Source organism: Macaca thibetana, chromosome 6 (assembly GCF_024542745.1).
Source record: "Macaca thibetana thibetana isolate TM-01 chromosome 6, ASM2454274v1, whole genome shotgun sequence".
Lineage (NCBI taxonomy): Eukaryota > Metazoa > Chordata > Mammalia > Primates > Cercopithecidae > Macaca > Macaca thibetana.
The window spans coordinates 117,498,284-117,520,758 of record NC_065583.1 but is presented as its reverse complement, the minus strand read 5'-3'; the positions used below and the strand labels follow the sequence as shown (position 1 = coordinate 117,520,758).

The window sequence follows — 22,475 nt, the reverse complement described above, 5'->3', positions numbered from 1 at the left end:
GAGATTGTATGCATCCTAAAAGCAAATCCACTATAAGAGCTTTTATGTCCAAATAGCTCTTTAATTCAGAATGATCTGGTCTTATTTTGTTCTTTGTTTTGAGACAGTCTCGCTCTGTTGCCCAGGCTAGAGTGCAATTGCGCAATCTCGGCTCACTGTAACCTCTGCCTCCTGGGTTCAAGCTATTTTCCTGCCTCAGCCTCCCAGGTAACTGGGATTACAGACATGTACCATCGTGCCTGTAATTTTTTTGTATTTTTACCTGGCTAATTTTTTGTATTTTTAGAAGAGACAGGGTTTCACCATGTTGGCCAGGCTGATCTTGAACTCCTGACCTCAAAGTGATCCACCTGCCTCAGCCTCCTAAAGTGCTGGGATTACAGGCGTGAGCCACCATGCACAGCTGGAATTTGTTATTACCTCTTGGTGCAACCACTGTAAGTCTGTAATTGGATATGTTAATTTGTCAGGTTATAGGCTACCATAGCCCCCATCAAAGTGCTCAGTAGCTTTATTATGCACATTCTTCCCCTGTTTTAGGGACAGCTGTTAAGGTATTGAGACTTATTCTCCTCTTTAATATTGATGTATTTGATGCATTCTCTCCCCAAAATTCCCATCCAGAGTAAAAGTAAAGAAGTGAAATGATCTTGTTCAGCCCATCTTTCATGTGTTTGTGTTAGATTTTGAGGACATACAGTTGACCCTTGAAAACTGCAGGGGGTTAAAGACACTGACCCCCCGCACATTGGAAATATATATATATCTTTTGAGCTCCCCTAAAACCTATTAATAGCCTATTGACCAGAAGCCTTACCAATAACATAAAAGTCTATGAGTACATATTTTATGTTACATATGTTATATAAGGTATTCTTACCACAAAGTAAGCTAGAGAAAATAGTATTAAGAAAATCGTAAGGGAGAATTATCATAAAGGTCTTCATCCTCATCATCTTCATATTGAGTAGGCTGAGGAGGAAGAGGCGGGCTGGACCTGGTGTCTCAGGGGTGGCAAAAGTGGAGGAAGTGGAAGGGATAGCAGGAGAGGCAGGCACACTCATTGTAACTTACATTGAAAAAAATCCACATAAGTGGACCCACACAGTTGAAACCCAGGTTGTTCCATGTACTCTGGAACTGTATTTCTTAATTATACTGTCTGTGAATAAAGATGTTTTATGTCTATTGACATTTTAGAGAATACTATCTTAAGTATGTTTGATTATATTTAACAGAATTGTAATTTGGTTTCTGTTTTACAAAGAGGCTTATTGGATTATCGAATTTTTGTCCTTGTAGGAATCCATTCGGTGGTTAGAAGATGAAAAGGCTCTCTTAGAGATGACTGAAGAAGTAGACTATGATGTCGATTCATATGCCACACAACTAGAAGCTATTCTTGAGCAAAAAATAGACATTTTAACTGAGCTGCGGGGTAATTCTTTTTCCATTTTAATGTTTGAAATCTGATTGGTATTGGTATGTATATTAGTGAGAGGGTTTCATATTGCAAGAGGACGTACGAAGTAAAAATTGTGGGCACTGTTTAGCACCTATTTTCCGAGAGGTAATAAAGACAGCTAACCATTGTGGTTTTTCTAAAAGTCATGGTATACATTTCAAGTTTTCTTTCATATTTTAAGAAGACAGTCAAAGAGAGAAAATGTGTTTTTAACAAATTTATAATTTTTTGTACCTATTCAGATCTTTAGTTTGGTAGGCTGATGCTTATGAGAATTATCTTCTTTCTGTGCTTTTTTTCGGGGCTCATTCTGTTGCCCAGGCTGGAGCACAGTGGCGTGATCATGGCTTACTGCACCCTCAACCTTCTGTGCTCAAGCAGTCCTGCCACCTCAGTCTCCTGAGTAGCTGGGACTACAGGTGCGAGCCATCACACCCAGCTAATTTCTAATTTTTTGTAGAGGTGGGGTCTTGCTTTGTTGGCCAGGCTGGCCTCAAACTCCTGGGCTCAAGCAGTCCTCCTGCCTTGGCCTCTCAAAATGCTGGGATTACAGGCATGAGCCACCACACTTGGCCTCTGCCATTTTTTTTTAAACGAAGGAGGTGTAAAGATGACTACCCTCTGTACCTTACTCATGAAGGGAAGCATGTGCCTTACCTACTAAACCGTATCTTTCTGGTTTTTTAGTTAGCTTATCTGTGTAGCTTCAGCTATGCATTTCTTTGTTAATTTCTTAGGCATCTGTACACCATTGGCTGTTTATGTGTGAGTGAGCATCTGTATGTGTGTGTACATGCAATCCAACATATACCAGAATGAAATTCCTAGTTTGGGGCAATACATAAGCTGCTTATTTTTTTAAGGAGGCCCTCTGTGAAGTTGATTGGTTGTGTTGAAGGGTTATTTTTCTTTCAAATTAATTCGTTTATTTAAATTTGCATCCCAGCCTGGGCAACATAGAGATCCTGTCTCTAAAAAATAATTTAAAAATTAGCCAGGCATGGTGGTGCCTGCCTGTAGTCCCAGCTACTTGGGAGGCTGAAGTGGCAGGATCACTTGATCCCAGGAGTTTGAGGCTACAGTGAGCTAGGATCGTGCCTCTGCACTCTAGTTTGGGCAACACAGAGAGATCCTGTCTCAAAAAATTTAAAGAGTTGACAGATAAAAATGTATGTATTAGGTACAACATGATGTTTTGAAGTATATACAGGTTGAGTATCCCTTATGTGAAAAGCTTGGAAAAAAAAGTGTTTAGGATTTCAGATTTTTGAATATTTGCATTATACCAAAAGTTTGGGATTTTGGAACACTTTAGGTTTCAGATTTTTTTTTTTTTTGAGATGGAGTTTTGCTCTTGTCTCCCAAGGCTGGAGTAAAATGGCACAATCTCGGCTCACTGCAACCTCCACCTCCCACGTTGAAGCAATTCAGCCTCCTGGGTAGCTGGGATTACAGGCACGCACCACCACGCCCAGCTAACTTCTGTATCTAGATGGGGTTTCACCATGTCAGCCAGGCTGGTCTGGAACTTCTCACCTCAGGTGATCCACCTGTCTTGGCCTCCCAAAGTGCTGGGATTACAGGCATGAGCCTGGCTTTTTTTTTTTTTTTTTTTTTTTTTTTTGAGGTGGCGTCTCGCTTTGTCGCCCAGTGGAGTGCAGTGGTAATCTCAGCTCACTGCGACCTCCGCCTCTTAGGTTCAAACAATTCTTCTGCCTCAGGCTCCTGAGTAGCTGGGATTACAGGCGTGTGCCACTGTACCCGGCTAATTTTTGTATTTTTAGTAGAGACAGGGTTTCACCATGTTGGCCAGACTAGTCTCGAACCCCTGACCTCACGTGATGCACCCGCCTCAGCCTCTCAAAGTGCTGAGATTACAGGCGTGAGCCACCATGCCCAGCCAGATTTTTGGATTTGAGATGTTCAACACATATATGTTGCTGACTGGTTATGAAGTTGGTTATTTGAAATCATATTCTGTAAAGTCAGCAGTGACTGCTGAACTAAAATTTTCATTTGTTTCTCATATTGTTCATATTTAACCCTTTATTTAAATTGTTTTGATCATTTTTCTAATCTGCAATAATTCACAATCAGCTTCTGTATCCATTTTATTCAGAAGACAGATCATAATGCACTCTGGTATTTTTTCTTTGTAGCATTCAACTTAATTGACTTCCTTTCCTTTTCTCAAATTTCATGTATATCAAGCATATCCATAACTTTTAAGAAATTACTATATAGATATATTACATTATTCAGTCCTTAGAATTTTTTTTTTAACCATCCAGAGATAAATTTGAGATTCGTAAGAACAATCTGGGCTGGGCACCTGTAATCCCAGCACTTTGGGAGGCCGAGGCAGGTAGATCACCTGAGGTCAGGAGTTCATGACTAGCCTGGTGAACTGGTGAAATCCCGTCTCTACTGAAAATACAAAAATTAGCCAGGCATAGTGGTACACGCCTGTAGTCCCAGCTACTCAGGAGGCTGAGGCAGGAGAATTGCTTGAACCCGGGGGGCGGAGGTTGCAGTGAGCCAGGATCGCGCCACTGTACTCCAGCCTGGGTGACAGAGCGAGACTCCATCTCAGAAAAAAAAAAGAACAGTAACAGTTTGAGAGCACCAAATCCAGAAGTCCTTAAATTCATTTCAAAATTTCAGAAAAGTTAACTTTTCAAAACATCACTGTACTTCCAAAAAGGGGAGGAAAATTGAGATTCCAACTTTATTTTCTTCTGAAGTCTACAGAGTAGGGTTTTGTAACCTTGGCACTACTAACATTTGGGGCTAGGCAGTTCTTTGTTGAGGAGTGTTATCCTGTGCCTTGTACAATATTTACCAGCATCGTTGGTCTCTGTCCACCACATGGCAGTAGCACCACACCAGTTGGGATAACTGTAAATGTCTCTCGACATTACCAAATGCCTGCTGGGGGCCAAAAATCACATCCAGTTGAGAGCCACTGTTATTGAAAGATGTCTCATCTTAGCTGCATGTAATTTATCTGACAATTTACTGACCTATTTGTAGTTCTTACATGACTCTAGATCAGTAGATGACCGGAAAGAATGTGTAAAAGCAAGAAACGTATCGTTTTGTCATCACCCCTTCACAATCCCCCTTCGTCACAATGAGGACAAAATGTAAATTTCTAAAAATTCAAGTATATTTTAAATTTTCATAACTTAAAAAAGGTAAAATGGGGGGCCAGGCACGGTGGCTCATGTCTATAATCCCAGCACTTTGAGAGGCCAAGGCGGGCGGATCACCTGAGGTTGGGAGTTCGAGACCAGCCTGGCCAACATGGTAAAACCCCGTCTCTACTAAAAATACAAAAATTAGTTGGACGTGGTGGTGCACACCTGTAATCCCAGCTATTTGGGAAGCTGAGGCAGAAGAATTGCTTGAACCCATGAGGTGGAGGTTGCAGTAAGCCTAGATTGCGCCACTGTACTCAAGCCTGGGCAACAGAGTGAGACTCCATCTCAAAAAAAAAAAGGTAGACTATGTATTTTACACATGTAAAACCTGCCTGTGCTCCAGAAGGAGTTCTAATAAACTAAAACAAAGAACTGTAAATGTGCCAAACAGAACAGAAAGCTATTGAAAGATATAGAAAAATAGGTATTTCTGGAAATCTGTAACAAAAAACTTTGTAATAGTTCAGCACTGTATTTAGTTCTGAGTTTCTAGACAACAAAAACAAAAGGAAAAATACTGAGTAACTGTTAGGAAATAACACAGCTGACTTGATCGAACCCATAAAGTTGTAAACTCTTACTGCATGCAATACAATACTTATTCCCTCTTTCTTTTCTTTTTCCAAGACAAAGTGAAATCTTTCCGTGCAGCTCTACAAGAAGAGGAACAAGCCAGCAAGCAAATCAACCCTAAGAGACCCCGTGCCCTTTAAACCGGCATTTGCTGCTAAAGGATTCCCAGAACCCTCACTACTGTAACATACAACGGTTCAGCTGTAAGGGCCATTTGAAAGTTTGGAATTTTAAGTGTCTGTGGAAAATGTTTTGTCCTTCACCTGAATTACATTTCAATTTTGTGAAACACTCTTGTCTACAAAATGCTTCTAGTCCAGGAGGCACAACCAAGAATTGGGATTAATGAAGCATTTTGTTTCATTTACGCAAATAGTGATTTACTTTTGGAGATCCTTGTCAGTTTTATTTTCTATTTGATGAAGTAAGACTGTGGACTCGATCCAGAGCCAGATAGTAGGGGGAAGCCACAGCATTTCCTTTTAACTCAGTTCAATTTTTGTAGTGAGACTGAGCAGTTTTAAATCCTTTGCGTGCATGCATACCTCATCAGTGATTGTACATACCTTGCCCACTCCTAGAGACAGCTGTGCTCACCTTTTCCTGCTTTGTGCCTTGATTAAGGCTACTGACCCTAAATTTCTGAAGCACAGCCAAGAAAAATTACATTCCTTATTTGTCATTGTAAATTACCTTTGTGTGTACATTTTTACTGTATTTTTTGTGTGTGACTAGTTAATTTTGCAGGATGTGCCATATCATTGAACGGAACTAAAGTCTGTGACAGTGGATATAGCTGCTGGACCATTCCATCTTATATGTAAAGAAATCTGGAATTATGATTTTAAAACCATATAACGTGATTATAATTTTTCTCAGCATTTTCTTTGTAAAGAACTAAAATATAAACTAGTTGGTGTATAATAAAAAGTAATGAAATTCTGAGAAGAGTTTTATCTTAGGAAAATACATATATATGCAGTGTGTGTGCCAGTGTGGTATTAACAAGACTAAAATAGTGCAATTTGATCCTTACCAATATCATTACTTAATTTGAAGTGTTCATTACCACCCCAAAATACACCTTTTCTATGTACTGTTAAAGGAAATTGGCTTCTGATGCATGAACATTTACATGTACATTGAAAGTAGTCCATAATAGAAGTTAGTTTAAGCCAAGTGTAGACAGTACATTACTCCCTTGAAAAAGAATTAAGCTGAAAGAGTTGACTTTGCCTTAAAAGGCAGATCTAACCCAAGCTCCATCCAGTACCAAATGTGAAACTTCGTTGTTATTTGGTGAGAATCATCAAATTCTCACTAATACATTGGTGTAGGGCATGCTACTTTTTAAACAGCAGCACTTATTTTTACAGATTGCTACTCCAAGGAAGAAAACTGGCCACTTTTCATGTAAATATTTTGTTCAAAGATTTGTATATCTCTCTAGGAGTTTTCCCTCAGTTCCCAGGATGAGGTCCAGGAGTAGATTAACAGCTAAAAATCTCCCAAGGATATCTTGTTTTGATTTATTTACTCCAGGGAACTACCAGCTCCTTCATAGGAGCCAAAGGGGAGCTATGAATAGAGAGTCACATGAGCCAGATTCTTTACTTTACTGTTCATAAAACCCAGAGAGTAGTTGTGAAAGATCCTAATACAAGTGTGAAAAGCTCTGTAAACATGAAATCTAAAACAAATGTAGATTTTCACAATATGCTTATTAATAAATGAAGTCTATGGAATAAGTTTTAGAGAGAATTTACTTCAATCACCTTTGTTTTGGAAGGGACTCAGGTTTTCTTGCAGCTGTAAGATATATTCTATTTGTGTTTATTTCAAAGGGAAGAGGAAGGATGGAGAACTGTTACAATTGACCTTGCAGAGGATATTTTAAAAAAGGTAGTTTTTGAGATTAACCAACTTTCAAAGGGCAATAAAGACGTGAATTTGCTCATTTAAAGCACAACAGATTAGCTTCAAATTTATTATTTGCATTGGATGGGTACTGTCTTTGGAAAGTCTCCTTATAGACAAATATGCTGCCTTATACTATGATGGCTTCATTCTGATCAGGTATTTTAAAAATTAGTACCAGAAAAGATACTGGAGGTAGTATAACACAGTCCTTCAGCTTTACAGATAGTGAAAACTGAAGGCCAGAAAAGGAACTAAAACTCAGAAGTTCATAGGGGTAGAGGGAAATAACCCGAGAAAGCCAAGTTAAATCTTAAAATTTTGACTATAAGGATAGAGATGATACAAGTGAACTTCGCAAAAGAGTTTTGTGAAATTAAACAAAAAATCTACCCTTATGTATATTTCATATTTGTTTAACAAAAGCAGCTTGACGCTTTTGTTCTGGATTACACATCAAGAACAAGCATTATTTTAATTATGTAGTAACATTTACTATATGACTTTGAAGCCAGATTTCAAATCTGGCTTTGTTAAATTAATTGGAAACACTCCTTCTATTAATTTAGGTATTAAAAAAAAGCCAAATATCAATAAAGATATTTTTATTAATTTTTTATAGAAACAAAATAGCTACTAAAACTATTATAGTATATTAACAGCACTTAGTATTATATTGATTTAAACATAGTAGCTAATAAAACTTGTTTATGACATCTATTGAAATTCTCAATCTGACAGTTTTAAAATAGCTTAAAACTAAGCACCAGGTATATGAAAAAAGTACTGGAAATTTTAATTGTCCAGAAATCACAGGAATACTGGGAACCTGTAGTTATGGGAAATGGCTGTTTTTCTGAAGTTGAAAGCAAATATAAAACTATAAAACCAGTTTCAATTACTAAACCCTTTGAAATTTTGCTATGCCTATAGTTATCTACCTAAGAACCATAAAAAAAGATAATTTTATTGTTAACTTCATTCCAGTTTAGCTTCCTCATTTTACATGTAGGGAGTCATGCCCTTTAATATGCCTGGCACTGCTCAGTGGCAGTAGCAGACTTGGGCTTACCCAGAAACCTAAGTCTCTGATGCTATAGGATAGCGAAAGAGGTAGGCAATCATAACAGACAGTGTACAGGATAAATAGGGAAGAGGATGAGAGAACCAAAATAAAAATACTTTAAAAAACAATTATTTTACTGTACATGTGAATAACAAGAAATGGTACAGGGAATGTGAATAACATGAAATGGTATGGGGAATGTGTGACTAGTGAAGCATATTTTAACTGTTTTACTACTGGAGGAACAGAGCTAAAGGCCTAAAGAAGGCCTCACAGTATATAACAGTAAATAGAAGAGTAACATCTTTATACAATAAACTGTTAGAAATAATAAGTTTAAGTGTAAAGTTGTGCGTCTCTGCGGCTCCTGAACTTGAAGATTATTGTGAATAGATTGGACCAGCTCTATATATTAAAAACTTGGATACTTAGAACTTTCCAACTTAAAAATTCAGAATCATAAATGGTGACAACAGTAGTAGTATCGAACCAAAAACAGTCAAGTAAATTATGTCTCTAAAGCAAAAGCATTATCTTCTCAAATACAAAAAATACAAACTTCATTTCTTTTCTTGACCTTGAAAAATTCTGTGTTCCAAACACCTAGGAAAAATGAATACCTTCTGCGTTGAATCCATGTAGCAATCTGAAAAAAGAAATCAAAATGGAATGGTACTGAAATGCTAATTTGTAGCACATAATGGTATATAGTTCTATACCATTAATTCTAAAACATGAATACAGCATGCTGACAGAGCCCACCCACTCCTAATACTAGTTATTAAAGAAACGATACTGGCTGGGCGCAGTGGCTCACACCTGTAATCCCAGCACTTTGGGAGGCTGAGGCAGGTGGATTACCTGTGGTCAGGAGTTCAAGAACAGCCTGGCCAACATGGTGAAACCCTGTCTCTACTAAAAATACAAAAATTAGCGAGGCATGGTGGCACATGCCTGTAATCCTCGCTACTCGGGTGGCTGAGGCAGGAGACCTGCCTGAACCCGGGAGGCAGAGGTTGCAGTGAGCTGAGATTGTGCCTTTGCACTCCAGCCTGAGTGTCAGAGCAAGACTCTGTCTCAAAAAAAAAAAAAAAAAAAAAAAAGAAATGCTACTGTCTGACTAAATTTATAAGATGCGTATTGGTTAAACCATGCCATGTTGGTGCCTCTTTCATTATAGCTTTTATGTCGTAATGAATTTGACTAAAATTATCTTAGACTCATTATCCCAGGCCTAAGAACTCACTGGCACTTGTTTCAAGGTAACTGAACAAGAAGCTGTTTGGAATTGGCAGAAGTCAGACGAATAACCAATCTTACATGCCCCTTCTTCCTCTCTTGAGCTGTTATTTATATTCAAATTAAATACACATGATTTCTCCCTGTAGATACCTGTGTACTTAATAGATTCTAGTTAGTAAACTGCACATGCCCAATATCTTTGAGGAAATTTAGTGAAAATGAAGGAAAAGATAAAATATTTCTCTTTAGACCTGAGGTTATTTTTAGGCTGGCTCATAGAAACAGGTCCAGATAAATTTCTAAAAAAGCAAAGTAGATACTTATGAATAGTATTCAATGCCTAGGATTAACATCTAAAAAGACTCAGTAGTACTGCTAGCCAGCCAATAAAATATAAACTCCATTTGTCTTAGTTATATAGAACTGTGTTTCCAGCTTAGAAAAAGTCAAACCAATGACTTTTAGAACAAACTACCCTCATTTTGTATTCAGCCTCTAGAACATGGAAGCTTTAAAAGTGAATTGGCTAAATAGGCAAGAACTTCTGAAAGTTAACATCTTAATGATTAAAAACAGTAAGTACAGGTTAGTAATTACCTGGGTAATTAATTGAAGCCTTATTCTATTTTCATAAGACTTACTTGCTTAATTCAAGCAAAACAAATTTTGGTCTAAATTACCTAGATAATTATGACAGCTTTTTACTTGAGAAGTATAGAACTTGCCTCAGGCTACAAAACTAACTATATTATTACTAAATGGATAACCAGGTAAGATTCTAACTGGCATTATTGTATGCTTAAGATTGATTTAACAACAGCTATTCCCAGTAAGGAAATTTTAAAAATCAGATCTAGTTACAGGTATTATGATTTTTCTACCTTATGGACTATTTTGGAGGGATAAGCTATTAAGACTAAGACTATGAATGAGAGTTGGGGAGGGAGCAGGAAGGGAGGAACATGCACACCACATTAACACAAAGGCAATCTTCTGGCTCGGACTGTTCTTTACTACTGTTCTTAAAGAAAACGTTCATTCTGCTGCAGCTAACTAGCCTCCATCTTCTACACCAAATACTATTCCATGCCATGGAAGTGCTATGCAATAACTCTCCCAGGTAGCACCTTATACCGCTTAAAAGCCTTTAAAATCTCTAATCTGAAGGTGTCACAGTAAAGAAATGTAAACACTTAGGAAAACAAAAATGTAATTACCTGATGAAGTCATCTATGTCCATGGAACGGGCCCGTTTGTCACTAAAACCTGTGCTGGTTAGGATTTGCTGTATTTTATCTGCTATGCTGAAATCTTCTGGTATTATCTATCAATATAAGATTCAGAATAAATGAACGACATATCTTTAATGAGGTCACCTTGACTCTTTTTTTTAGTTCAGTAAGTCATAAAATAGTCACCTTTAATATATCTGTTAATAAGACTTTGGAAGGCCTGATTGTTTACATAAGACATGGATCTCTAAGTGGCTGATCTTTATTAACAAAAACTTGGAATACCTTGAATTAGTAATCCTGTCTATATTAGCCATTTTCTTCTTTAAAATTCTGTAATAGTTATTAGTTTCAGACTTCACAAATAATTAAAACTGTAAATTAAATTTTAAAGCAACTGTTACTCCTTTCAAAATAATGCATTTTCTTGCTACAGATTTCACCTTAACCACCTCGTTTTTCTCAAAGAGGTGACCTGCCCAAGCCTTGGGAATATTAAGGATTTTACACTTAATGCACATATTTTATCCAAATATTTTTCTTAATCTAGCTTAATATTTTTCTATTATACTTAGGCAGATTATCTAATGACTTTTTCCCCATAAAAGAGAAAATGCAGATAGTATTGTGATACATTAAACCATATAGGTTCTGAGTCATAAAAAATAAAAAGAAAATTGGCCTTTATCTCTGTCCTGTTTAATTAAACTGGAAGCTAAAAAGTTAGCAAACATCACATTACACACACTGTTACACAAATGATAAGCATGAGGCTCACAACCAGAAATCTGCTATTGAGCCATATGAACTTTATTTCAATTTCTGGGTATTAAACTTAGAAATTAATAACTATATTTGTAACTGCTGTGTGAGCAAAAAACAAGACATGGTCACAATTCAGAGGACAGTAAATTGTACACAGTTATTTTAAGTTTTGCAAGCTACACATATCTACAGCTTTGAGGAACCTGTAACTGCTGAATCTGATTCTTGTTATGGCTAAAAACAACTATCAGTAGTTAGAGGACAGGGTGGAGTAATCAAAGTTGCTCTTATCTGTTCCACAGGATATACAGCAGCACTGACCTGTCAGAATTCAAGTCGAAATTTTGCTAGTTATGCATTCTATATTGTCTTTTAAGGATCCTATGGAATGTACAAAATAATCTCATGCTAGATCAACAAGAATAAAAATGGACATTTTAAAAGAAAACAAATCAATGAAACTGCAGAACATTTTCTACTTACAATATTATGGACTGAACAGTGAATTCTGTAGTTTTTTTCCAAGAGTTGTTGCACTGCACTTGATCTGTAGCATAAAGAAGTGATGCCACTGTTGTTATTCCAAAGTCAGAGTAATTTCTTAAACTTTTTTTTTTTTTTTACTAATATATAAGCCATTTAAGCAATAATTTCATTTTAGATGAAATTAAATCTATGTTCTGTATGGTACAATTAAGGAATTTTAAAAGTTGTTGAATATTTAAACTTATGCAGCAAACACTAATTATATTTAAAGTGCAAAATCCTGATAAATACCTCTTAAATTCTTAGAGAAGTTCTAGACCCTCCACAAAACATCCCCTAAAAAAAAATCTCCAAGCCCTGTAAAACTGTGTCTCACCTCTCTTTTACCCTTGAACCCCAAATTGATGAGTTGCATTTTCCCAAGTTAATAAGATGACACATAACCTTCACAAGTGTCGAAGGGGTCCATCATCGCCTCATTTTTCCAACAAAAAACTAGAGCAGATGTATGGTCAGAGTTTGGGAATGTTTTCCTGTTTTGCCAAAAAAAACCTGATCTGACTCTCAACTCCAGCAAACTTTCTTCATTAAGTTCTCCTGCCTCCCAAGCTCTAAAGATAGTTAAAAAGATGAAGTTTGTCTGGACCCATATCTTTATGCTTTAGGGTAGCTGCTCAGGAAAAGGACCAAATTCTAGCGTAGTATCTGGAGCGCTGGTCCTTTACACATTAGAAATTAGTGTAATACTTACTTAAATGCAGCAGAGAGTGTCTTGTTTTTCCTAACAAAGGTTATCCTTACTAGACCATCCCATTCCTGAAATAGAAGATAGACATTTTCTTCAAATTACAAACTTCTTGTTCTTGTCTATGCCTGCTAGGTATTACCTTGTCTTTTAATATATAAAATTGAAGGGAACTTTCTAAAGTGAAGAAAATGTTCTGTATCTTGATCTGGCTGGCACACAGACGCAAAAGTAAGACATACATTTGATTTTTGTACTTTGGTGCATTTCACTGAATATGTCTTTTCCTCAGAATTTTTTTTGACAAGGGTCAAAGCATGACAATTTTTTTTTAATTTGAAAAAATAAAGCCAGGCACAGTGCTGCATGCCTGTAGTACCAGCTACTCGGGAGGCTGAGGTGGGAGGATCGCTTGCGACCAAAAGTTCAAGTCCAGCCTAGGCAACATAGTGAAACCCCATCTTAAAAAAAGAAAGTAGAGGAAAAACAAAATGGTCCCACTTCTGAACAAAGAACATGGCATTTATTTAAATCTAAGTATCATTTTCAAAAATAAGATTCAAAACAGACATGACTTCAGATACTGCCTGTGCAACACCCCTAAACCTCCTTGAAGGAGTTACTGACAAACCACTCCATTTACCACCAGTTGACCACACACACAATCGTGTTTTTCTCTAATGTGGCTGTAGTAAAGTTTTACATCAAGTGGTCTTCTTTCTTGTTTTTAAATCTCAAAAGCAATTACAATTAAAATATGTTACCCATAATATTACTTTAAAACAACTATTTTCATTTTACCTTGTTTTCCAAGTTTTATTCAATTTTTTTTTTTCTTTTTGAGACTGGGTCTCACTTTATAACTACCTTGCATCAAATTATTCCATCTACTTCAGCAGAGGGATGTGTCCTAATTAGCATTTTCCTATGTTTGAATATTTAGGTTGATTCAATATTTTTCTGCTGCTATAGACACACATCTTCCAGCCTGGACTTTTTTTCCTTTTATTGATTAAGCCAATATTTTAACCTCACCTGAAAATTGATGGGTGGTGGTGGATTCTTAGGTTCTATCCTTACAACACTGGATTCCACCTTGGGCGGTGGTCTGAAGTTATTCTTTCCAACCTGTTAATGAAAAAGTATTTAAGTAGTACTCTCAAAGGCAACTTTTATTTAGTAACCAAAGATGCTATCCTCACAGAAGGCACAACTAGATGCTCAAGGATGAGTTAAGGTAGATTATTTCAATAATAAAAATCACTGGCTGGGCACTTTGGCTCACACCTGTAATCCCAGCACTTTGGGAGGCCAAGGCAGATGGATCGTTGAGCCCAGGAGTTCAAGACCAACCTGGGCAACATAGCGAAACTCTGTGTCTATAAAAAGTACCAAAAAATTAGCCAGGCATGGTGACACACAGCTCTAGTCCCAGCTACTCGGGAGACTGAGGTGAGAGGACTGCTTGAGTATGGGAGGCAGAGATCGCAGCGAGCCACTGCACTGCAGCTTAGGTGACAGACTGAGATTCTGTCTCAGAAAAAAAGAGAAAGAAAACAAAATTCACTTACTTTCATTAGATGGTCCACACGTGCCAACAGCTGTGTATTAATTGAGAGTCTGCAGTATAACTTATCTCCGGGTTTTGCAACCAGTCGGAGGGCAAATTCTCTTTGAAACATAAGTATAGCACATCTGAAAAGAAAGCAGAAAGGAATAAGGAAAATGGTCATTGTCAACTATAAATGAATTTTGACTGCAATGAATTTTCTTGGGAGAGAAATAGCAAAGCATTGGCAGCTGATTATAAGGTAGGAGAACGCTTTCAGCCTTTTTTATTGCCACAGAATGAGAGAGCTGGCTTTGTTTTTATAATGGCTGTACTCCTCACTGCAAGATAGCTTGCAAATATAAGCCTTTAAAGACTGGATGAGAAGGTGTTTCAAATCAGCACTAGTCCATCACCTCTTCTATGAAAACAAAGTGAAATACATTGTTTCAGCAGCAGAAATATATTTATGGGGTAGCAGACACCTTTAAGGAAGAGGTGAGGCTGAAAAGGCAGATTGTGATGTTCAATGTCTCCTTGATTTGACAGGTTAAAAGATGTACACTTTTTTTTTTTTGAGATGGAGTTTCACTCTTGTCACCCAGGGTGGAGTGCAATGGCGTAATCTCGACTCACTACAACCTCCATCTCCTAGGTTCAAGTGATTCTCGTGCCTCAGCCTCCTGAGTAGCTGGGATTACAGGTGCACGCCACCACCCCTGGTCGATTTTTCTATTTTTAGTACAGACAGTGTTTCACCATGTTGGCCAGGCTGGTCTGGAACTCCTGACCTCAGGTGATCCGCCCACCTCGGCCTCCCAAAGTGCTGGGATTACAGGCATGAGTCACCATGCCCAGCTAAAAGATGTAGACTTTTTATTCAGCAGGCAATGGGGAGACTTTGTAGGGGTTAATGAACAGAAGAGCATCTTCAAAGCTACACTTTGACATTCAAACTTTTGACAATGAGTCACACTAAAAAATACATTTGGCATTGCAAGCCAAGCCACAAATGTCTGCATGTGTATGTGTTTATATTGTATTTCAAAACAAAAATTTCACAGAACTATAATCACCTGGACTACATGCAGTGCCCTCTGATATATTCCATTCCATGTCATTAAAAAAAAAAGATGGTCATGACTCATTAATTTTATAACCACTAAATAGTTTTTGACTTGCAGTTTGAAAGCCACTAGTATGTAATGTAGAAAGTGACTTCAAAGTTCATGGAAATATTGAGTTAAAAGATAAAAATAAGGCACCTATAATCACAGCACTTTATGAGGCCAAGGCAGACAGATCGCTTGAGCTCAGGACTCCAAGACCAGCCTGGGCAGAACATGGTGAGACCCCGTCTCTAAAAAAATACAAAAATTAGCTAGGCATGCTAGTACACCCCTGTAGTCCCAGCTATTCAAGAGGCTGAGGTAGGAGAATCATCTGAGCCCAGCCTAGGAGAGGCTGAGGTTGCGGTGAGCTGAGATCTCACCACTGCACTCCAGTCTGTCTCAAAAAAGGAAAAAAAAGAAAAAACATGAACTTTATTATTCAACATAAGCTCCATCAAGTTCAAGACACTTTTGTAAGTGATGATACCAGCCTTTTAGTCTGTAGCAAAGAAACTGAGGCTCTGGGGAATTTAACCATGTCACTGCAGTCTTTTTTTTTTTTTTTTTTTTTACATTATTAACTGAAGAAAAAAGCATACCCTTTCAAGATTTTTTAAGACCAGGAAACGAAAATAAATCAGAAGGGCCGGGCACCATGGTTCATGCCTGTAATAATCCCAGCATTTGGGGAGGCTGAGGTGGGCAGATCACTTGAGCTCAGGAGTAGGAGACCACCCTGGGCGATATGGCAAGACCTATCGCTAAAAAAAATACAAAAATTAGCTGAGTATGGTGGCACATGCCTGTAATCTCAGCTACTTGGGAGGCTGAAGTGGGAGGAATGCTTGAGCCCAGGAAGTGGAGGCTGCAGTGAGTGCAGATCACACCACTGCTCTCCAGCCTGGGAACCAGAGCAAGACTATCTCATAAAATAAAAAGTAAGTCAGAAGGGGCCAAATCAGGACTGTAAGGTGGATGCCTAACCATTTCCCATTGAAACTCTCAAAAAATTGCCCTCGTCTGAGGAGAGGAAGGAGTAGAAGTGTTATGGTGGAGGAATCTCTGGGGAAGCTTTCCTGGGAGTTATTCTGCTACGACTTTAGCTAACTTTCTCAAAACACTTTTGTAATAAGCAAATGTTATCATTCTTTGTTCCTAAAGAAAGTCAGCAAGCAAAATGCCCTGAGCATTAAAGAAAAAAAAAAAAAAAGTTGCTATGGGCTTTGCTCTTGACTGGTCTGCTTTTGCTTTGACTCGACCCATTCTGCCTCTTGGTAGGCATTATGTTGACTCTGCTTTGTCTTTAGGATCACACTGGTAAAGCCATATTTCATCTCCGTTACAATTCTTTGAAGAAATGCTTCAGGATCTTGTTTTCTTTTTTGATAATCTCGCTGTTGCCCAGGCTGGAGTGTGGAGTGCAGTGGCACAATCTCGGCATACTACAACCTCCGCCTCCTGAGTTCAAGCGATTCCCCTGCCTCAGCCTCCCGAGTAGCTGGGATTACAGGTGCCCACTACAATGCCCAGCTAATTTTTGTATTTTCAGTAGAGACAGGGTTTCACCATGTTAGCCAGGCTGGTCTCCTGACCTCAAGTGATCTGCCCGCCTCGGCCTCCCAGAGTGCTAGGATTACAGGTGTGAGCCACTCTACCCAGCCATGTTTCAGGATCTTGATCCCAATTATATAAAATTTCCACTGGAAACTCTGCTTTTATCTGCAGCTGATTTGAGTACAATGTTTTTTGTTTTGTTTTCTCATAAAATATTTCAGAAAAGAGGGTATGACAGTTTGGGTATCCATCAAGTAGAAACTTTAACTTTGATTTTGCAGTCAGAATTGTGTAAGTTGAACCAACTGAGATGTCTGTGGTGTTGGCTATTGTTTGTGCTGTTCAATGTTTTTCTTCGTCACTTAGGGAACAAACAAGATGAATGTTTTCCACAAATTTGATGTGGCCAGTCTGCCACTGTAGGCTTCATTTTCAACACTGTCTCATCCCTTCTTAAAACGAGTTATCCATTTGTGAACTGCTGATTTCTTTGGAATATTGTCCGCATAAACTTTCTGTAAAGCATCAATGATTTCACCATTCTTCCAACCAGGCTTCACCATAAATTGGATGTTTGTTCTTACTTCAATTTTAGCAGAGTTCATGTTGCTCTGATACGGGCTCTCTTCAAACTGATGTCTTATCCTTCTCAGGGCCTCACACGAGATCCTGTTCACTTAGTACAGAGTTTATTGTGGTGCAGAAACATTTTGAAATCCATGCATAGTTTTTTCATAATACACATTTTCCATGAACTTTCTGAAGACCTCTTATACTAGAGACCAGTTAGCAAACCACTGCAATTGTCTAGACATAAGGTAATAAAAATTCTAACCTAGGCTTAACGGCAGGAAGATTCAAAAATAGGGAAAGGCTGTCTGGTCTCAGAAGCAGGACTTCTAGCATACTGTCCCCAAATAACCTCTCAATTAAAAAGAGAGAAAGACCTCCATACAAATCAACTTTTCTATAAAAATTCTTCAGTAGTTTTTCAACTGACCTGACTCATTTTTGGCTATGTTCACCACCTGAATTGTAAGTCTTTCAAAATTTGGCAGTAACTCTAGTCTTTTGTCACAAACCTGAAAAAAGGTCGATGTAGCAACAGTTTGAAGACAAAAGGCGATGAGATCTGTAAGAGAATTAACTAGTTATTTCCAGGAAACACACATCAGAGAAACACTTAGTATCATGTTTCTGAAAATGTGAGAACATACCTGATAAGGCAAATTTGCCACACAAGTATCAAAGAATGGCAAATCTGTTTTCAACACATCACCCACTAGTACTTGAAGTTTGCTGGCCACAGGCCTGATGAGAAAAGAAGAAATGTAAAAAGACCATTGTTTCATGAGATTGAAATGACTTTAATTCTATTATGTATACTCACGTGCCCTGAACTCTTTTGTGAAGTTCAGCTACCAGCCTTGGGTCAAGTTCACAAGCAACAACCTAATTAAAAAAAAAAAAAAAATTATTTAGCTTAATTATGGAATATAAATATTTTATTGTTATCCCAACAGGAACTCTTACATGATTTACGTGACAAACTTCTTTTCCCATTTCTACCACCAATATTCCTTCAATTGTACTCGCCTACTTCAAATAACAAACAAAAATGGGCCAGGTACAGTGGCTCATGCCTGTAATCCCAACACTTTGGAAAGCCGAGGCAGGCAGATCACCTGAGGTCAGGAGTTCAAAACCAGCCTGGCTAACAAGGCGAAACCCCATCTCTACTAAAAATGCAAAAATTAGCAGGGCGCAGTGGTGGGTGCCTGTAATCCCAGCTACTCGGGAGGCTGAGGCAGGAGAATTGCTTGAACCTGGGACGTGGAGGTTGCAGTGATTCGAGATCGTGCCATTGCACTCCAGCTTGGGCGACAGAGAGAGACTCCATCTCAAAACAAAAACAAAACCAGAAACAACACAAAAAATTAGCTGGGCCTAGTGGTGGGCACCTGTAATCCCAGCTATTCAGTAGGCTGAGGCAGGAGAATTGCTTGAACCCTGGAGGCAGAGGTTGCCATGAGCCAAGACTGCTCCACTGCACTCCAGCCGGGGCGACAGAATGAGGCTCCATCTCAAATCAAAACAATAAAAAAGCCGGGTGTGAGGCTGAGGTGGGTGGATCACGAGTTTAGGAGATCGAGACCAGCCTGGCCAACATGGTAAAACTCTATCTCTACTAAAAAATTCAAAAATTAGCTGTTGCAGTGAGCCGAGATCGCGCCATAGCACTCCAGCCTGGCAACAGAGCGAGACTCGGTCTCAAAAACAAACGAACGAACGAACAACCACCATCACCCAGAAAAGTAGACAACCAGATTATGTGAGAGTTCTACCCATATAGTCAATAGAATCACGTTTCATTTGTCTCCATCCTTTGTAATTGAACAGATGATGAAAGAAAATATACCACATGTCTGTGCAGTCAGTGTTGTTAGAGAAGAACGTACAATGCGATTGCTCTTACTGTAAGTATGTCACATCTACTGAGATACACAATACATGGCATAGATAACTTCTCAAGTAAATGAAATAGATGTCAAATAAGGCCGAAATTGAAATTTTATTCCAATTTCAGCTGAGGTTTCACTGACTTCTTTTTATTTAAAAAACTTTTTTTAAGAGATGGGGTCTCACTCTGCTGCCCAGGCTGGAGTGGAGTGGGCGCTATCATAGCTCACTGCTGCCTTGAGGTCCTGGGCTCATGGGATCCTCCCACCTCACCTTCCTGTGCAGCTGGGACCACAGGTGTGTACCACATCAGGCTAATTTCCTTTCTTTATTTTTTTTAGAGACAGGTCTCACTATGTTGCCTGGGCTGGTCTCAAAACTCCTGGACTCAAACAATCCCCCTACCTTGGCCTCCCAAAGTGCTGGGATTACAGGCGTGAGCCACCATGCCCAGCCTCTTTTTTATTTTTTATAGAGATTGGGTCTCACTTTGTTGCCCAGGCTAGTCTCAAGCTCGTGGCTTCAAGCAATCTTCCTGCCTCAGCCTCCCAAAGTGCTGGGATTACAGATGTGAGCCACAGCTCCTGGCCCCACTTCTATACAGACTGTCTTTACAGGGTAAACAATGTGCTGCTTATTCTGTTTGGTTCCCAGATGTATCTTAAAAAAAAAAAAAATTCCCTGTTGAAATACTTAAGTGGTTTCTGTTTTCCTGACTGAAATATCTCATATTTTTTTTTTTTTTTTCTTTTTTTTTTGAGCAGAGTCTTACCCTGTCACCAGGCTGGAGTGCAGCGGTGCAATCCTGGCTCACTGCAACCTCTGACTCCTGGGTTCAAGTAGTTCTCCTGCCCCAGCCTCTGGAGTAGCTGGGACTACAGGCACCCGCCACCACACCCAGCTAATTTCTGTATTTTTAGTAGAGATGGGGTTTCACCATGTTGGCCAGGATGGTCTCAATCTCTTGACCTCGTGATCCAACCGCCTCGGCCTCCCAAAGTGCTGGGATTACAGGCGTGAGCCACCGCACCCGACCGAAATATCTCATATTTTCCAAGACAAAATTTCCAACAAGGGATCAGGAGTTACTACTAAAATAATAGCAATTAATTAAAACATATTCAGATTGAAAACCAACTGAGCTTGCTAACATAGTCATTTGTGATACCAAACATTAAATCCCCTTTTTACCTTTTTTGCCTTTTCTAACAACTTTACAGTCATGTTGCCAGTTCCAGGTCCAACTTCTAGCACTACATCAGTTGGTCTTAAGGCAGCCTAAAAGCAAGCACGAACACTTTAGCTCTTCTGGCACATCAGAACACAGAAGTTAATTTACACTTGACCATCTTTACTCACATGTGCTCTGATAAGAACTCTTAATCTGACTCCATTTTTAGATTCTTCATGATCCATGTGGTTAACAAAATTACCTCAATAACATTTGGTGCAAATGAAAATCTAAAACCTCTCCTAACTTGGAGGAATACTGCTCAACTTTAGGAGTCAGAAAAGCAGGAACAGCATTTCTGGGATTGACATTCTGATTTCTATCTAGAAATACTCCAGTCGCCTCTTGTTACCTTCTCTGTTCACATCAACAAGTTCAAATGGGAAAGGACTGTACTTGCTGGACGAGGTTTTTTCAATTCTCAACCCACCTATGATTTCAAGGATGCAGAACAGCAGCAACTGTAAACAAAATTGAATGTCTGCACACAGCTGTAATATTCTAGGGCCACAGCTTTCATCAGATGCTCAAAGGAAACTATGAGCTAAAAAGGTTAAAATAGTACACCAACCTTTTTTTTTTTCTCATTTTTCAAATGACACGAAGCCCAACAAGATCCTTTAACTATGTAATGCTCTTTCTACAACTCCAAGATGCTTTCCTTGCTTTTAACCATAAGTGTAATCTGCACCGTGTATATTTCACTTTCTAGCACCCAAACATCCATAACCATAAGAGAACATCAATAACTCAGATAGGAGTAATACTCCAAGCAATTTATATGTGGTACTGGAATACATCAAATAATTTATATGTGGTACTATACGTTTTTCTGGGGAACAAACTTTCTAATGTGTGGTTTAGACATAAATAGACGGAGTACATAAAAACTAAAAGTGATAAAAAAAAAAGTGATTAGAAATAGAAGAATAATTATCTTGAACAAATACAAAGGTCCAGCTATAAAGTAGATAATCCACAAAAAGACACAGAATTGGGAACCAGGAGAAACTCAGACCCACAGAATGAATCTTATTTATGCAGAAGACAGCCCGTGAATCCTAGACAATTATTTGATTCATTCAACAAATATTTACAGAGCATCTAATTTATGGCAGGCAGACTTTCTGCCCTTATGTATTCACAGGAATAAAATAAATAAACCAACAACTCTCTCCCTTTCCTCTTCCATACCCACCTTATCGATAATGCTGTTAATAATGAGAGGATTTTTCAAAATGTGCTGCCCAATTCCCGTATTGAACATGAGTCCTGTAAGAAAACACGAAACAGCCTTAATTTTCCTACTGAGATTAGATATTAGACAGTCCCAGAGAAGAAAGCCGCATGGGTAGGGGGAAGATTTCTGAGCCAACCAGGGCCATGAAATGTCACGCCAGGACTGCCAAACTCTTTTAAGTTCATCCTCCAGCTGTAAAGGACGCCAACGACTGCGCGCAGGGCCTGCGGCCGACTCGGGGACCCACCCCTGCCTTCCGCGCTCACGGGAGCGGGTCCTGACCGGCCTCCGCCGATCAGGTCTCGGTCCGCACCCCAGGCTAGGTCCTGCCGGAAGACCTGACCCGACCCCAGCTTCCTCGCGGGCATCCGCACCTCCAGCGCTCTTCAGCTCCCGGCGCTGCTCCTGCCGCCCGCGGCGGCGGCCAATGGCCCCCGACTTGACCTTCGGCATCTTGGCAGGAAGCGGGCCCACAGGCCCGGGACCTCAAGGAGGACCAAAGTGGGCTAGCCTGGGAAGGCCAACACGTGGAATCGCCGCTTCGCGCCGCCCGCACCACTCCGGCCCAAGTTCGGGAGGGGCAAAGGTCCGCCCCCTCCCGTACGCTCTGGGCTCCTCCTCCAGAAAGAGGGCGG

The 22,475-nt window shown here is 39.2% G+C and overlaps 2 protein-coding genes across 6 annotated transcripts in view; one reads left to right on the top strand and one right to left on the bottom strand.

Moving 5' to 3' along the window:
* The window catches only part of KIF2A (kinesin family member 2A), an 84,795-nt gene extending 78,609 nt beyond the window's left edge, over positions 1-6,186 (top strand). For all 4 annotated transcript variants that reach the window (XM_050793738.1, XM_050793736.1, XM_050793737.1 and 1 more), the window contains 2 exons: positions 1,303-1,438; positions 5,296-6,186. In XM_050793738.1, the coding sequence (XP_050649695.1) occupies positions 1,303-1,438; positions 5,296-5,381 (222 nt within the window). In that variant the 3' untranslated portion in view covers positions 5,382-6,186. The remainder of the gene's footprint in view (positions 1-1,302; positions 1,439-5,295) is intronic.
* A 2,154-nt stretch (positions 6,187-8,340) lies between these two features.
* Positions 8,341-22,475, bottom strand: DIMT1 (DIM1 rRNA methyltransferase and ribosome maturation factor). 2 transcript variants are annotated; one of them, XM_050793774.1, is made up of 12 exons: positions 22,215-22,475; positions 21,799-21,872; positions 20,561-20,647; positions 18,300-18,361; positions 18,127-18,220; positions 17,992-18,041; positions 14,266-14,389; positions 13,730-13,822; positions 12,701-12,765; positions 11,947-12,010; positions 10,684-10,790; positions 8,341-8,870 (listed from the first exon to the last, which is right to left on the bottom strand). In XM_050793774.1, the coding sequence occupies exons 1-12, from the start codon at positions 22,291-22,293 to the stop codon at positions 8,828-8,830; spliced, it is 942 nt and encodes a 313-aa protein (XP_050649731.1). In that variant the 5' UTR covers positions 22,294-22,475; the 3' UTR covers positions 8,341-8,827. The 2 variants fall into 2 exon arrangements, with proteins under 2 accessions (XP_050649731.1, XP_050649733.1); XM_050793776.1 differs by lacking the exons at positions 17,992-18,041; positions 18,127-18,220; positions 18,300-18,361; ... (1 more) ...; positions 21,799-21,872; positions 22,215-22,475 and adding an exon at positions 17,910-17,933.